The following is a 16,853-nucleotide window of genomic DNA, read 5'->3' as shown; positions in this document are numbered from 1 at the left end:
AGGCATACTTATTTAAGGGACAGAGAGAGAGAGAGAGGGAGGGAGAGAGAGAATCCTCTGTGCTGGCAGCACAGAACCCGACACGGGGCTTGAACCCCCAAACAGGGAAATCATGACCTGAGTTGAAACCAAGCACTGAGTGCTTAACAGACTGAGCAACTCAGGTGCCCCTTGTGTCCTGTATTTAAAGAAACATAAAAAAGCAGTTCCAAAAACACAGGGAGGAAAGAAATGGACACAGGGGAAAAAAAGATCTAATAAGCTCCAATTGTCCCTGAGAGACTGTGATGAGGAGAAAGCTTCCCTGATTCTAGCAGCATTCCAGCCCCAGTTACATCCATTTGATGCCCAGAATAATTAAGATAGCTGGGAAAAAATGTACCTAAACAAGAAAGGAGGGGTATTTTTTATGATGTCAGGATCTTTTACTGATCGCATGTCTCTCTAGAAAATGTGCTAAGGGAATAAACCTGCAATTTACAACAGAAAATATACACAGAAGGGGATTTTTCAAGATGCAATAATAAAAGGTTTTTCTGAATGATTTTAAATGCAAAGCATTTGGAATCAGAAAACCAGGCTTCAAAGGTCAGATCTATCCTATTAAGCTGTTTGAACTTGGGAAAGACAATGAATCCATTCCAAATGTGAATATCCTTACTCAAAGAGGGGGGAGAGCAGTGTCCATCCTCCTAGGGTGGTAGACAGCGTTAGTTAGTGTATGTAAAAGGCTTACAATGGTTCCTTCTCGTTAGTAAGTGGATGATTATCACTGGTGAAGAGATTGGCTGAGTTTTTTTTCTATGTTGAACAAATATCTTCCTAGTTTCTATACAACTTGGTAATGAAGTATACGCAGTAAAGCTAGTTAGCATACACTCTTTTGCAAATTAACACACATTTTTTATGTGAATACTCACTGTGAAAGATGATGCCAAGAAGTGTGTGTCTCAAGAAGTGCTGTTGCAAGGAAACAGCTACCTCTATGGCTCTGGGTCTTTCTATAAATACAGAGCGTGCTCAAAACCACCATTCCTTAAAAAGCTCAGGGCACATGCCTCCAGCCTAACACTCTGTTTCCCTACTCTCCTTGGCTGCAAAACTCCTTGGACATGTTCTAATTTCACTGGAACCACTTTATGCCCCTCTATTCCTTCCTCAGTCTCATCCAACTGGACTTCCGTTCCCACCGCTCATTGTCAACATTGATCCCTGTATTCTGAGTCCAATGGACGCTTCTCTTTTGAACATACTATGTAAATGAATTATAAATGCGTCTACCTAGTCTCAGGTAACCTCAGGTGAAAGCTCTCACGTTCCAATCTCTCAGAACCTTGCTTGAAATACCTGCTGAGCTCTCAGACTCATCTGGATGGGGTCTAGAAGATGAAAGTCTCTATGTGGAGGTCTGACTTCCTCCCTGCATGATTGATCACGGAGACCGAAACTCTTTTCCCAGACAGGACAGCAGGAAGGAGTGAAACATTGGTCCCTCCTCCCCCAGACTTGGGAGCCCCAAATCAACAACCATGTCCTGGTCATTCCAAGGTTTCATATGCTATGGTTTTGCAGTGAAGGAGACATTTCCAGCTCCTTACGTCTGCTCATTAGACACTGTTGCCATTGTTACTCCCACCTTGGAGCACATCATTTCTCCATGGGCCACTGGAGTGCACAGAAAGGAAAAGTTTCCTGCTGACACTCTGTTCCTGGGAGTTTAGATTAGAAGTCAGGTGAGTCCAGTTTTGTATTACTCCCGCTCATGAACTTGCCTGCCTTCCAGAGGTCTAACCAGCTTGCACTTCACCTTCGCCTTGAGTTGATAGTGAATTCATTGAATTGAGGGTTTACTTTACCATTTATGGTTTTGAAGTAATTTTAATAAATGAGGCACGTGATCCTCTTCATGTATGGTTTTGAAAGAAAAGTCTAAGGACTCACCCTAGAGTCTGAAATAAAGTCTGTGTTTGATTCTTTAATCTGAGGGACCCTGAGCTGACCCCAAATATACCCCTGAAAAAGACTTTTAGTAGGCAGAATAATGTCCCCCAAATATGTCCACATCTTAATCTCCAGACTTTTCGAATATATCTTGTGTCATGGCAAGGGAGAATTAGAGTGACAAATGGTATTAACATTGTTAGTCAGCTGACTTGAAGATAAACTTGTTCTGATTATCCAGGTGGGCTCAAGAGATCACAAGGTACCTCCAGATATGGAAGACAGAGGCCGAAGAGTAGGAATCACAGAGAAATTTTGAGATGCTATGTTGCTGGCTTTGCAGATAAAGGGAGGGACCATGAACCGGGGAATAAAGGTGGCTTTCATTCCCCAGAACTCCAGAATGAACTCTTCTCTGCAGAGTGATTTTAGCCCAGGGAGACCTACTTCAGACTTCTGACTTCCAGAACTATCAGAACTTCCATGCCTGCAGCATGGAATTTGACACAACCACAATAAATATCTATTCCAGATAGTTATCCAATAACACTCTCTTCAAGGGAAATGAAATTCATCCTTGGATATTATTCATTCATATTCTCTCAGATAAGGACATTTGGTGTTGAAATATCAGTTTATGTAGATTGAGAAATCTAAAGTCACTTTGGAGTTGCTCAACCCCAACAGCTGGTGGAGAAAATCTCCCAAGCTATGAGCCATACTGAAGTGCAGGCACTGAGGGACAAAACCTAAAATATTAAGGTCACTTGTTCTATCTTAAATTTTTATGTCCAAATCTTTACATACTTTTACTTTCATGTTAATCCAAGTTTTCATTCTTATCATTTTTATCCTCTCCCACTTTCTCTCCAGTTTATTTTTGACATGAAATCTTGCCTAATAATGAGTCTGTGTGTATGCACATATGTTTACTTGAAAGAAAAATGTGTATAAACACACACGCGCGCGCGCGCACACACACACACACACACACACACCCCATACCCCTTGAACATTTTCTTAGGAATTGAAATAATACTACCACACATTTTTTTATTCCCCACAATGTTTACTTGAAAGAAAAATGTGTATAAACACACACACACACACACACACACACACACACACACCATACTCCTTGAACATTTTCTTAGGAATCAAAATATTACCACACATTTGTTCATTCCCCACAATATCCCTCTGAAATTAGTTTTGTTATCCTGCATTACCTTCAGAAATAAGAAAACTGAGACTCAAGAAAACTAAATTTTAATAAGTTACAGAACAGGGGCACCTGGGTGGCTCAGTCTGTTAAGCGTCCGACTTCTGCTCAGGTCACGATTTCACATTTCATGGGTTTGAGCCCCTCATTGGGCTCTGTGCTGACAGCTCAGAGCCTGGAGGCTGTTTCAGATTCTGTGTCTCCCTCTCTCTCTGCCCCTCCCCCCACTTTCACTCTGTCTCCCTCTGTCTCAAAAATAAATAAACATTAAAAATTTTAATAAGTTACAGAACAAAGTAGTTAAAGCTTATTGTGCACTTTCTGGAATTACATATAAATGGAATCATTCACAATATGCTTCTAAATATTTATGACTCCTTTAATGGAGCAAACTGTACAATTTATTTTAAAAAAATTTATTGAAGTGTCATTGATAGTTTCAAGTGTACAACATAGTGATTTGACAGACGACTCTTTATGTTGGGCTCACCACAAGGGTCCAACTGTAAACTTTAAATGGGTGCAGTTTATTGTATATAATTATACCTCAGTGATAGGGTTAAAAGGAAAAAAGTCTAGTGGAGCATGGCTGATGGGAGGATATAGAACATTAGTAGCTGATTCACATCAAACCAGGATGGAAGGTCTGTCCTCTAACTAGAAAGAACTAGAAAGAAAACAAAGTGTCTGTATGGATACGGGACCAATGAAATGAAGTTAAGGCCATTCATGTTTGATATGCCTGCTCTAAATTACTATCAGGTACTATTTTGTATTCAAAATATTCTTTCCTGAAGACTAAACAAAGTCAAATGTGAGCAAAAGAAAGGAAATAATAAAGATCAGGGCAGAAATAAATGACACAGAGACTAAAAAATGCAATGGAAAAATACCAGTGAAACCAAGAGCTGTTCCTTTGAAACGATAAACAAAATTGACAAACCCTGAGCCACATTCATCAAGAAAAAAGAGAAAGGACCCAATTAGTAAAATCAGAAACAAAAGAACAGAAGTAACAATTGACACTACAGAAATGCAGAGAATGGTAAGAGAATATTATGAAAAATTATATGCCAACAAAGTGGACAACCTAGAAGAAATGGATAAAGTCCTAGAAACATACAATCTTCCAAAATGGAACTGGGAAGAAATAGAAAATATGAACAGACCAATTGTCAATAAAAAATGGAATTGGAAATAAAACATTAAAAAAAAAATTTTGAAAAGGGGCGCCTGGGTGGTCAGTCGGTTAAGCGTCCGACTTCAGCTCAGGTCATGATCTCACGGTCCGTGATTTTCAAGACCCGCGTCAGGCTCTGTGCTGACAGCTCAGAGCCTGGAGCCTGTTTCAGATTCTGACTCCCTCTCTCTCTGACCCTCCCCCGTTCATGCTCTGTCTCTCTCTGTCTCATAAATAAATAAAACATTAAAAAAAATTTTTTAATGGAATTGGTAATCAGAAAACTACTCAAAACTAAAAGTTCAGGACCAGATGGATGATTTACAGGTGTATTCTACATTTAAAGAGTTAATATCTATTCTCCTCCAACTCTTCCAAAGTATAGAAGAAGAGGGAAGGCTTCCAAATTCATTCTATAAGGCCAGCATTACCCTGCTACCAGAACCAGAGACCCCACAAAAAAAGAAAACTATAGGCCACTATCCCTGATGAAGATTGATGCAAAAATCCTCACGAAAATACTAGCAAACCACATACAACAATATATTATAATAATCATTCACCTTGATCAGGTGGCATTTATTTCAGGAGTGCAAGGATGTTTCAATATTTGAAAATCAATGTCATATACTACATAAACAAAATGAAGGATAAAAAACATATGATCATATCAATAGATGCAGAAAAAGCATTTGACAAAATTCAGCATTCATTCATGACCAAAACTCTCAATAAAGAGGGAACATACCTGAACATAATAAATGCCATAAGTGAAAAACTCACAGCCAGCATCATATTCAATGGGGAAAAACTGAGATCTTTCCCCTAATGTCAGGAACAAGACAAAGATGTGCATTCTCACAGTTTTATTCAACATAGTATTGGAAGTCCTAGCCTCAGCAATCAGACAAGAAAGAGAAATAAGGGGTATCCATATTGGTAAGAAGTAAGTTAAGCAGCCACTATTTTCAGATGACAGGACACTATACATAGAAATTCTAGAAAATTCTACCAACAAATTACTAGAAGTATGGATAAAGTAGATGTGGTATATAACATATGGTAGAATATTACACAGCAATAAAAAAGAGTGAAATCTTGCCTTTTGAAACAAAGTGGATGAAATTATAGTGTATTATGCTAAGAGAAATAAGTCAGAGAAAGATAAATGTGATGATTTCACTCATATGTGGAATTTAAGAAACAAAACAGATGAATATAGGGAAAGGGAAGGAAAAGTTCAATAAAAACAGAGAGGGAGAAAACCATAAGAGACTCTTGAATACAGAGAACAGGCTGGGGGTTGCTGGAGGGAAGGTGGGTGGGGGGGATGGGATAAATGGGTGATGGGTATTAAGGAAGGCACTTGTTGGGATGAACACTGGGTGTTATATGTAAGTGATGAATCCCTGGGTTCTACTCCTGCAACCAATACTATGCTGTATGTTAACTAACTTGAATTTCAATCAATCAATCAATCAGTCAATAAAATTACTAGAAGTAATAAATTAATTCAGTAAAGTACAAGATACAAAATCAATACCCAGTAATAAGCAACATTCCTATACACTAACAGTGAAGTAGCTGAAAGAACAAAAAATGTTTTTAAACACCATTTACAATTGCACCAAGAAGAATAAAATCTTTAGGAATAACCTTAACCAAAGAAGTGAAAGACCTATACTCCAAAAACTATAAAACACTGATGAAGGAAATAGAAGATAAATAATTGGAAAGATATTCCATGCTCATGGACTGGAGGAATCAATATTGTGAAAACATCCGTACTACCCAAAGCCATCTACAGATTCAATGCAATTGCTATTGAAATACCACCAGTAGTTTTCACAAAACTAGAACAAATAATGCTAAAATTTGTATGGAACTATAGAAGACCCTGCATAGCCAAAGCAATCCTGAGAAAGAAGACCAGACCTACCAAATTTCAAGATATACTACAAAGCTGTTGTAATTAAGACAGTATGGTATTGGTACAAAAGTAGACACATAGGTCAGTTGAAACAGAATAGAGACTCCATGACCATGATTATATGGTCAATTAATCTATGACAAAAGAGGTGACAATATTGGGCAAAGACAGTCTTCTCAATAAATGGTGCTGGGAAAACTGGACAGCTACATGTAGAACAATGAAACAGAACCACTTTCTTATGCCACACACAAAGACAAACCAAAAACGGATTAAAGACCTAAATGTGAGACCTGAAACCATACAAATCCTAGAAAAGAACACAGGCAGTAATTTCTCCGACATCAGCTATAGCAACATTTTTCTTCATAGGTCTCCCAGGCTAGGGAAACAGAAGTAAACATAAACTATTGGGACTGCATCAAAATTAAAGGCTTTTACCCAGCAAAGGAAACAATAAAACAACAACAAAAAAAAACCCTAGTAAATGGAAGAAGATAATTGCAAGTGACATATCTGATAAAGGGTTAATATCTAAAATACATAAAGAACTCATACAACTCAACACCAAAAAAACCCGCACAATCAAATTAAAAAATGGGCACAGGATCTGAATAGACATTTCTCTAGAGAAGACATCTAGATGACTACAGACACATAAAAGATGCTCTGCATCACTCATCATCAGGGAAATGCAAATCAAAACCACAATCGGATAACACCTCACACCTGGCAGAATAGCTAAAATCAAATACACAAGAAAAAACAAATGTTGGTGAGGGTGTAGAGAAAAAGGAACCCTCATGCACTGTTGGTGGGAACGCAGCCACTGCGGATAACAGTATGGAGGTTCCTCAAAACTTAAAAATAAAACTATTCTATGATCCAATAATTCCACTACTGTTTCCAAAGAAAACAAAAACGCTACGTTGAAAAGATATATGCACCCTTATGTTTATTGCAGCATTACTTATTATAAACAAAATGTGGAAGCAACATAAGTGTCTATCAATGGACAGATGGATAAGGAAAACGGGGTACACACACACACACGCACACACACACACACGTACACACACACATACACACAATGGAATATTTATCCAATATGTTAGTTGAAACTATCTTCTCCATTCCTGAGGCAGCCTTTTAGTTTTCCTGGTTGTTTATTTCACTGTGCAGAAGTTTCTCACATTGATAAAATCCCAACAGTTCATGTTTTTTTGGTTGTCATTGCTATTTCCCTTGCCTCCAGGCAACATGTCTAATAAGAGGTTGCTATGGCCAAGGTCAAAGAGATATTTCGCTGTGTTCTCCTCTCGGTATTTTGGTTACTTCCTGTCTCACATTTAGGCCTTTCATCCATTTGGAATTTATTTTTGTGTATGGTGTAAGAGAGTGGTCCATTTTCATTCTGCATGTTGCTGACCAATTTCCAACGCTTTGTTGAACAGACTGCGTTTTTTCCATTGAATATTCTTACCTCCTTTGTCAAAGATTTGACCATATCATTGTGGGTCCATTTCTGGGTTCACTATTGTGTTTCATTGATCTGTGTGTCTGTTTCTGTGCCAGTACCATACTGTCTTGATGACTACAGCTTTGTAATATAGCTTGAATAACCAAACGTCTAATAAATGTCAACTTAAAAATACATAACTCCTACTTGACTTGTCAAAAGAATTATGAATCCAAGGATTGTTGTACCCATGATTTCATAGCAAAGGAACCTACCTTTTCTTGTTGAAGAAGGAATAGAAATTTTCTGGAGCTAGTAGGAGTTGTGTTGTCACCACAACTCAATGTTTTGGAGACCCAGGTTCCCGAGTCTTATATTTGGAAAAAACTTTCACTCCGGGCTGTGAAAAGTTTCAATGTTAGAGCTCTGGAAGCCAGGAAAGTTCAAGGAGGAGTAATAAAAATTGGATACACCTGAATTGTTTTTTTTTAATTTTTAACATTTTACTTATTTTTGAGAGACAGAGACAGAGCATGAGTCGGGGGAGGGACAGAGAGAGAGGGAGACTTAAAATTTGAAGCAGGCTCCAGGCTCTGAGCTGTCAGCACAGAGCCCAATGCGGGGTTTGAACCCACCAACCATGAGATCATGACCTGAGCAAAAGCCGGACACTTAACTCCCTGAGCCACTCAGGCACCCTGGATATACCTGGATTCTAACCTGATCTCCTGGGAACAGAGAACCTATAGGAAAAAATTCCATTCTGTCCAGATAAGTTCCCATGGGGAGATGTGCTCAGAGGTTGGAGTAATAATGGGAAATGTGTCTAATGAGCAGTTATAGAGAACAGATCCAGCAAACATAAGAGACTATAAGTATCTCCTCTGCCGCAGACCCTGAACATGTTCTACCTGAAGCTGGAGGAGACATGGTTTTTGCATTTGGGGTCCTAGCACTCCTTCCTGCTGTCTGGAAATAGAGCTTGCTCTCTATCATCAACCAACAGGGAGGAATTCTGACCTCCACTTGGAGACCTTCCTCTCAGAGACCCCAAGCAGGTGAGTCTCAGAGCTCAGCAAGTATTTCAGGAAAGGTTCAGGGAGAATGGATGAGGTCACCTGAGAGCCTAACCATCCTGCCCCAGATCTGAGAGATTGTTGTGTTTGTTGGTGTGGTGAACTCATTCATTCATAATCAATATATTTAAAATGTTTTTTTTTAAAACAGGAATGTCTGTTGAAATTGCTAATGCAAGGATTATTGTTGACAACTAAGTGGTGGGAATCAAAGTCCAGTTGGGTGAGACTAACGAAGGAGTGGGAGGTACTGTCTTCCTGGAAACTTTGAACACTTCCAAGGAGTGTTGCAGTAAGAGGGAATAGGAAAATACACTATTAGGTATGGAGGGGGGTGCAGTGCAGTGAGGGAATTTAAAAAATATTTTTAAGATGGGGTATTTTGGAGCATATTCTGTATCCGTTAGAAAGATCCAGACCAATGGAGGGAGCCACGATCTTGCAACCACAGTTCTGGAGACATACATTTCACAGAATCTTCTCTCCATTAGATATTCACTTAAACAGTATACTTAAAACACAACAGGAATATGCTACGGGGCTTTACTTGACAATTTTTGCATTACCTAGAGACGGAATACAGTTTTGGGGTGTTAGCCATTTACTTTCTTTGCAGCAAATTGTCTGCAAAAATACTTTGCCTGGTTTCCTAGGCTCGGAGCATTCTTATTCTTGTTTTTGTTTGTCATTCTTGCTGAATCATTTTCTTTCTTCTTTTTGATTGCATTCTTTCAAACGCGTGATTTGACTCCTGAAACCAGTATCACACTAAGTTAACCAACTAGAATTTAAACAAAAATGTGAAACAAACAAAAAACACAATTGCAAAATTTTAAGCCACGTTTGCTATTTGCTGTTTAGTTCTTGTATGTATGTACAGATGTATTTGTTGAGAGTTTATACATTGTGAGTGGCCAAACCTGTCAACTAGTCATATTTTGTCCCTCACCCATTGTTTGTTACGTGCCTTGTAGTAATAAACTGCCTTTTGTATGTATTGCCACCTACCTCCCATCTGTGCTTCCTCACTGCTACCTTTTTTTTGTGATTGGATCTATTTTCTAAACTAGCAATCATCCTTTTGCCGTCCTGCGGAAACATGAATTCCTCTCGCATTCAACTTATATCTTTCTCACAAGGATGCATGATTCCACCTATGTTTATTATATAGGATGAAATTATAATTTTAGATACTGCTCTCTGCGCTATTTTAAAAATCAGTGATAATCATAAATGATATTTTCCTATTCTTTTTTATTAGCTTTTTTCCCCATTCCATTTTGATTTAGACACCTGTGGTAATGTCGTGTTCTTATTGTCATTTTCTATCTTTTGTGGCAGAAGACAGTCTTTTTAAAATTGGATTTGATTAACAAGGTTGTTTGGAATCCACTGTGTTTATTCTGCTTGTCCTCTCCCTGCTATTCTTTTTATTTTATAAATTCCATTTTCTAAAGATGTGTTTCTGTCTGAACGCACACCTTTATGAAATGGCAAAAATGAACAATCAGGTGAGGTCCTGCTCATTTGGATCTGACATTAAATGAAGAAAGCAGAGGGGGTGATGTAAATGTGTGTGTGACATGCCGTCCTCAGGGATATACAGACGAAGAAAGGAAATAGGTTTTGGGGGCACGTATAGGATTTTATACAGCATATTGTAGGGACGCCTACACACGTTGGATTAAACTCAGGAAGAGTGGAGCCGCCCAATGAGTTTGTCAAAAAAGAGATTAAAACCCAGAGCTCAGGAATTACAAAGGAATGTGAAAGAAGGGCCAGCTGCGTCTGTTCCTGGGCCATATGAGAACAAGTGTGGTCCAATACATAGGAATAAATAGGGAATAAAAGCCAAACAAGGGCCCGATGTGGACACTGTATGAAGCGAACGGATGTTCGCTGAAGTGACGCCAGCACCCGCCCTGGCTGCCCACTGTCTCTGCAACCTGGCTTCTAGAATAGGCTCCTTATTCCTATTGCTTTCCCCTCCTTAGCAGGAACTACCCTTCTTTCGAAACTATTCTTGCATGTACTGCCACGGATAAGAGAACTTTGACTTTACCCCGGAACAAAACATGCCATTTACATGTGACCCAGCACGTTGCAGGGGCAAACACAGAAACACGTTTGTGCACACGCATGCGCCCACGCCTACGGCTCTACAGGGAGAACCACGAAATGGCTGGGTTTGCAGCCTGACCACGTCTGATGCGCTCCGATATTTTCTACTGTGCCTTATTTTTCCTACTCTAGTTTATTCTTGCAGACCAAGCTTGACCCCACAAATGCTCCCATTCTAAGAACATGGACAACATTCTTCTCTCGCGTCCTCTGTTCCTGTGCTAGTAGCTCCCTGATTCTGTTCTCTCTCTCATCACTGGCAACTTCTGTGAGCGCAGAGCCTCTCATTCCTTCATGCAATATGTATTTATTCCTGGTGATCCCAACTAAACTATGTCTGGGGGTAAAGGGTGGGGGTAAGCATAATAGCCCCAGGGCGCCCACAGTCCAGCAGGGAAAGGAATGGTATTAAATAAAAGTTACACATTGATAACCCGGACATCTAAATTATCACAAGAGAAAGTCTTTTTTTTCTGTGAGACTATTAAATAGGCTATTTAATGTTCTGTGAGACTATTAAAAGGAACTACACCCACGAAGATTCATGAGGGAGAGGACTCCTTGCGTCTGAAAGAGGAGATGGGATTTTCAGGATAGAGAAGAGGTGAAAAACTCCAAACAGACCAAGGGGGTGACTCCAAGCAGAGGGAAGCAGGGGTGTAGAGGCTCCGAGACCTGAGCCGGGCCTTCCGGGGAGGCTACAACTCAGGCTCGGTGTGTGTGAGATCGAAGGGGTGAGGCCGTGTGAGTGTGAATGAAGGCAGTGGGTCGGTCAGGGGAGGCAAGCCAAGTGTTGGAAGGTATGGAATTGGGGGTTCATTCTCCAGGGGAGAGTCACTGGGAAGGGGTTAAGGTGGACAGTCGTGTAATTGCAATATTAGAAAGACCTCTTGGGTAATTGTGGCTATTGGCTAGAGAGGTGTCAGTCCATGATAGGTGGAGACAGGACAAGGAACTGAAATAAGGCGGTGGATTTGGGACCCCAGAGGTGGGGAAGCGATGGGGACATTGAGAGAAGAAAAAAAATCAGCCACATCTCCTCACCAGTGAGAAGCACTCATTGTCAACACGGGGAGCTGTGCTAAGCTCTATATGGCGTATTCACTAAATCTGCCAACTACCTGAGTGGGATAGATACCTCTAGCCCTACCATTTGGGGAAGGATATTAGCATTTACAATAGTTTGGCTGGGAAGGTGGGGGAAGAGAAGAGAGGGAAACAAACCACAGGAGACTCATAGGGGTAGAGAGCAAACTCAAGGTTGATGGAGCAGGTGGGTGGGGATGGGCTAGATGGGAGGTGGGGATTAAGGAGGGCAATTGCTGCCATGAGCATTGGGTGTGGTAAGTGATGAATCACTGAATTCTGCTCCTGAGACCAATATTACACTGTATGTTACCTGACGAGGGTTTACAGGAGGAAGAAAAAGAAGAGTTTGGCTGGTTCTCCAAGTCCAAAGCAAACGTGTGGAGATCCCCAATTCAAAACTGGTTTCTGATTGTAAAAGTTTAGCATTTTATATCATTTAGAAAAGTTGTTCTTTAGCAAATAATTTTGTAAAACCCCCCACTTTTCTTGTACCCTGTGTATTTCCTTTTGTGAATTGTGGGTGTCTTCCCTTGTTATTCTGGTGGGATGTCTTGATAACATGAAGACATTCCTACTTTTTCTTTTGGATAAATTGCTTTTTGCCACTTTATTATTCTGGGCATCAAGGAGATGTACCTGGGGTTGGGGTGTCCCCAGAACCAGGGACACTTTCTCGTCATCACCACCAGGGGCCACCTGAGCTCATTAGATCGTTCTCCCCACTTGTCTTGTTCTCAGTTTTTGAATTTGATTTTTATGTTTCTGTAAATACTGGACACAAAATGATCACCTTAAAATCGAGACCCATATCTACATGCTCACTGGAGACTTATCTACTAGAATTTGGATGTTTTTGCAACTTATAGGAAAGACAATCTGATATTGCACAGCTTGCCTTGTATCATTGTTCGCCTAATTATTGCGACTGGAGGTGAGAATAGTCTGGTTGTGACATGGTCCAAGGAGGCTATAGAGCGTGTGTGTGTGTGTGTGTGTGTGTGTGTGTGTGTGATGAGCAGTTCTCAAGACATAGGTCCTGGAACCCATACTTCCAGTATGCGACCCTTAAAATACAGGTGCCAGGTTAGTACCGACAATGAATATAAGAAGGGTGCCTGTTTCTATTCAAAGATTCCTTGGAAACGAAATTAATAAAGTGCAGGAACACCATGTGAAGGAGGGGTTCCTTGTGCCAGGAAGTTTCATCCATGTCTGGGAGGCCACCGCATTCCTCCACATTCCCTGCCACCACGTCTCATCAGTCTTCCTCTCGCTCCTTCCCCTGGACACACTGGCTTTCTTTTGAGCCTGGGTCTTTAACACAATATGCAAACAACCAAAGGCAGGATGGTGAAGGGGAGTGGGAGACACTGGCTTCCGGTTAAGGAATTCCTTCCAGGTTCAGGAAGGGGAGACTCAGAGGAGATAAAGGCCCAGCGGAGGGGAATACTGTCAGTGATGCTGTCACAGGCTGTGTGGTGACAGATGGCAGCTCCATGCCTGGTGAGCAGGGCGTGATGTTGACACTTGTTGAATCACTGTGTGGCGCCCCCCACACTAACGTAACCTGGTGTGTCGACCACCCTCATGCTTTAAAAAAATTAATTTAGAAAACCCCACGTCTTTCCTCAGAGCCGTCGCACTCATAGTTCCCTCCGATGGACACGCTCTTCCCCAGAGGACCTTGTGTCTCCTGTCTCCTCGAGGGCTCTGTTTACATGTGTGCCGGTGTGCCCGAACAACCAGGAAGAGCCATCCCTCCATCCACGCTTCCCTTTACACAGGCTTTGTTTTTCTTCACGGCACCTGTCACCTCCTGATATTTTATCTGGTCTTTATTTGCTTATCCCCTTTCTCCATCACTGAACCCTCCAGGCTTTTGTTTCTAGACACTTATACACTTTGCGTGAAGGTGCACTGGCTAGTGCTCAAGTTATTCCTCAAACACGTGACAGATTTCAGAATTTCTCATTAAAAAAATATAATAGATGAGTAGATGGGGAAAAAGCTAATTGGAGGATGTGAAGTCTTAGTTAGAGCTGGCAGGGGGAGGGGAGGAGATTTTTCCCTGAGAGGGGAAAAATTCTGTAAAAAACCTATGGAAATTGATCTTCTGAATACAATATAAAATTGTAGAATTTCAATGATATTTGTAATGTTCATTTTGAGAAAATTAGTCTTGTTATTTCTTTGTTCCCCAGTAGTCATCTCCAGCATATGGAAACAGGAAATGATACACAAATTTCAGAATTTTTTCTTCTGGGATTTTCAGAGGAACCGGCATTACAGCCCCTCATATTTGGACTTTTCCTCTCCATGTACCTAATTGCTGTGTTTGGGAACCTGCTCATCCTCCTGGCCGTCAGCTCTGACTCACGCCTCCACACGCCCATGTACTTCTTCCTGGCCAACCTGTCCTTTTCAGACATCTGCTTCATCTCCACCACTGTCCCGAAGATGCTGTGGAACATCCAGACTCAGAGCAAAGTCATAACCTATGCAGGCTGCATCACACAGATGTATTTTTTCATACACTTTGCAGGATTAGAAGTCTTTCTCCTGACCGTGATGGCCTATGACCGCTTCGTGGCCATCTGTCACCCCCTACACTACACGGTCATCATGAACCCCTGGCTCTGTGGGCTGCTGGTTCTGGTGTCCTGGATCATGTGTGTCCTGAATTCCTTGTTACAAAGTTTAATGATGTTGTGGCTGTCCTTCTGTACACATTTGCATGTCCCCCACTTTTTTTGTGAACTCAATGAGATGCTCCAGCTTGCCTGTTCTGACACCTTTCTTAATGACATGGTGACATATCTTGCAGCTGTGCTGCTGGGTGGTGCTTCCCTGGCTGGGATCCTTTACTCTTATTCGAAGATAGTTTCCTCCATATGTAGGATCTCATCAGCTCAGGGCAAGTATAAAGCATTTTCCACCTGTGCGTCTCATCTCTCGGTTGTCTCCTTATTTTTTTGTACGAGCCTAGGAGTGTACCTCAGCTCTGCTGCTACCCAGAGCTCCCACTCAAGTGCCACAGCCTCGGTGATGTACACGGTGGTCACGCCCATGCTGAACCCCTTCATCTACAGCCTGAGGAACAGAGACATAAAGGGGGCTCTGAAGAGAATCATTGGGGTTCCAGCAATGTAAAGGCCAATAGTCCTGGGTCTGGAGACATACCCATGATTGCAAGGCTCAGAGCCTCAGAGCTATTCCTTGATCAGACTGGAAGTAGAATCTGTTCCTTCTATTTATTTCCTGGAATTTCCATTTGTTTGAATCCAACTTCTCCATATATTTAAGAAACTCCCTTTATCAAGCTTCTGCTCTGTCTGATACACTATTTCACCTTTGTTCATTTTCATGTGTTCCCAATGTTTCCCCCAACCTTAGATCACAAATGCCTGGAAATTTCTGTATCTTACGATGGGCAAGTTGGTCTCCTTGAAAATAATTTCATACCAAATGATTTATACCATGCCATATAAATTTCCCCTCATTTTCCCCAAAGAATAATCCCAAGGTGGGTTATTCATGTGAAAAAACACTACACTCGACCCCTAGGCCCTCTACATAATTGTCTTGTAGATGAAAATACAAAACCACTGCTTTCACCTGGAATCTGTCAATCTCTTTTAAGTCCCTTCCTTAAGAACTCTTTGAAGATGTGGACTCTAGCAGGGGTCCATTTAAGCCTCAGGCTATTGACACCAATGCTTAGGTAGGAAAAGCCAGGCATTTGCATATGCCCTTGTGCTTGTGGACATCCCCCCAAGTGTTTCCCTGACCAGAGCCTATGCTGTGACTGCCCTGGCCTTTGGGTTCTTATTTTGGTCACAAGACACACCTCAGCAACACCCACTGGAGGACTCTAAAAACACAAGGTTTATTTCTAATGTGTGTTGGAGGGCACACGGGATGCCCAAAGGCCATTTGGGGAGTTTTCAGAGAGGGAGAGGGACTTTGACAGGGAGGGAGAGAGAACACTGTTGAAGGATCTGACTTTTATGGGGGGGTCCATGGGTGCAGTGGCTATGGGTTTCTGGGCTTAGTTTTTATGGTTAATTTAAAACATGAGTGGAGTTTGAGTACGAGGCACATGGGGGAAAGAGAGGCGGAACGGAGTTATGGAATGATCAGTAATGAGAATGGAAGACACAGTGTATGGAATATAGTCATCGATGATGTACTAGCGGTAATGGGACAGGTGTCAGTACACCTGTGTGAGCCCCGCATAAAGTACAGAGAAGTTGAATCACTGTATGGCAGACCTGAAACTAAGGTAACATCGTGTGTCAACTACGCTCATGTAAACAGTTAAAGAAAAAGAATAATAAAATATTATCCCCCAGTACTCAAAAATAACAACAGCAAAAACCAGACAAAAAGCCCAGTAACGGAATGTGGGCACTGAACGGGAAAAGCGGGTCACTCACACTTGTTACCTAGATTACCAGGGCTTTCTAATGGGGGAATTTGTGGGGGGGGGGCCTGCATGATTGTATAGTAACTGAATCATATGCCTGGCAATGTGTTAATATGAATGGTGATCTTTGAAATGGGTGCCTCAGAAGTGAAAAGCCTAATGTCAGGCAATTACTGTACAAACACGCTTCTGTGTCTCATAACTGGACTCTGTTGTTATTGTTGTTGTTGTTGTTTTTCTGTTATTCAACCTGGCGTCCAGAGGCCTATTATAGCCACTGGCAAAAACTGATGAGCAAATATGTACCTCCTCGTGGAGTCAACATGGAAAGACAAATTGGAATAAACACATTGATCTAATATGTTCTTGGTGTCAGAGGAGACCATAAACCCGAGGAAGCAAAACACCC

At 41.2% G+C, this 16,853-nt stretch overlaps 1 protein-coding gene across 1 annotated transcript; it reads left to right on the top strand.

Moving 5' to 3' along the window:
- Positions 1-14,205: 14,205 nt before the first annotated feature.
- Positions 14,206-15,168, top strand: LOC121023005 (olfactory receptor 7A17-like). Its single transcript, XM_040464632.1, has one exon. It carries the CDS (start codon positions 14,236-14,238, stop codon positions 15,166-15,168), a length of 933 nt encoding a protein of 310 aa, XP_040320566.1. The 5' UTR covers positions 14,206-14,235.
- Positions 15,169-16,853: the final 1,685 nt, after the last annotated feature.

The sequence above is a fragment of the Herpailurus yagouaroundi genome, unplaced genomic scaffold (genome assembly GCF_014898765.1).
Source record: "Herpailurus yagouaroundi ecotype Mexico unplaced genomic scaffold, PumYag 486, whole genome shotgun sequence".
Lineage (NCBI taxonomy): Eukaryota > Metazoa > Chordata > Mammalia > Carnivora > Felidae > Herpailurus > Herpailurus yagouaroundi.
The sequence above is the reverse complement of the archived record's forward strand: the minus strand, read 5'-3'. Positions and strand labels throughout refer to the sequence as shown.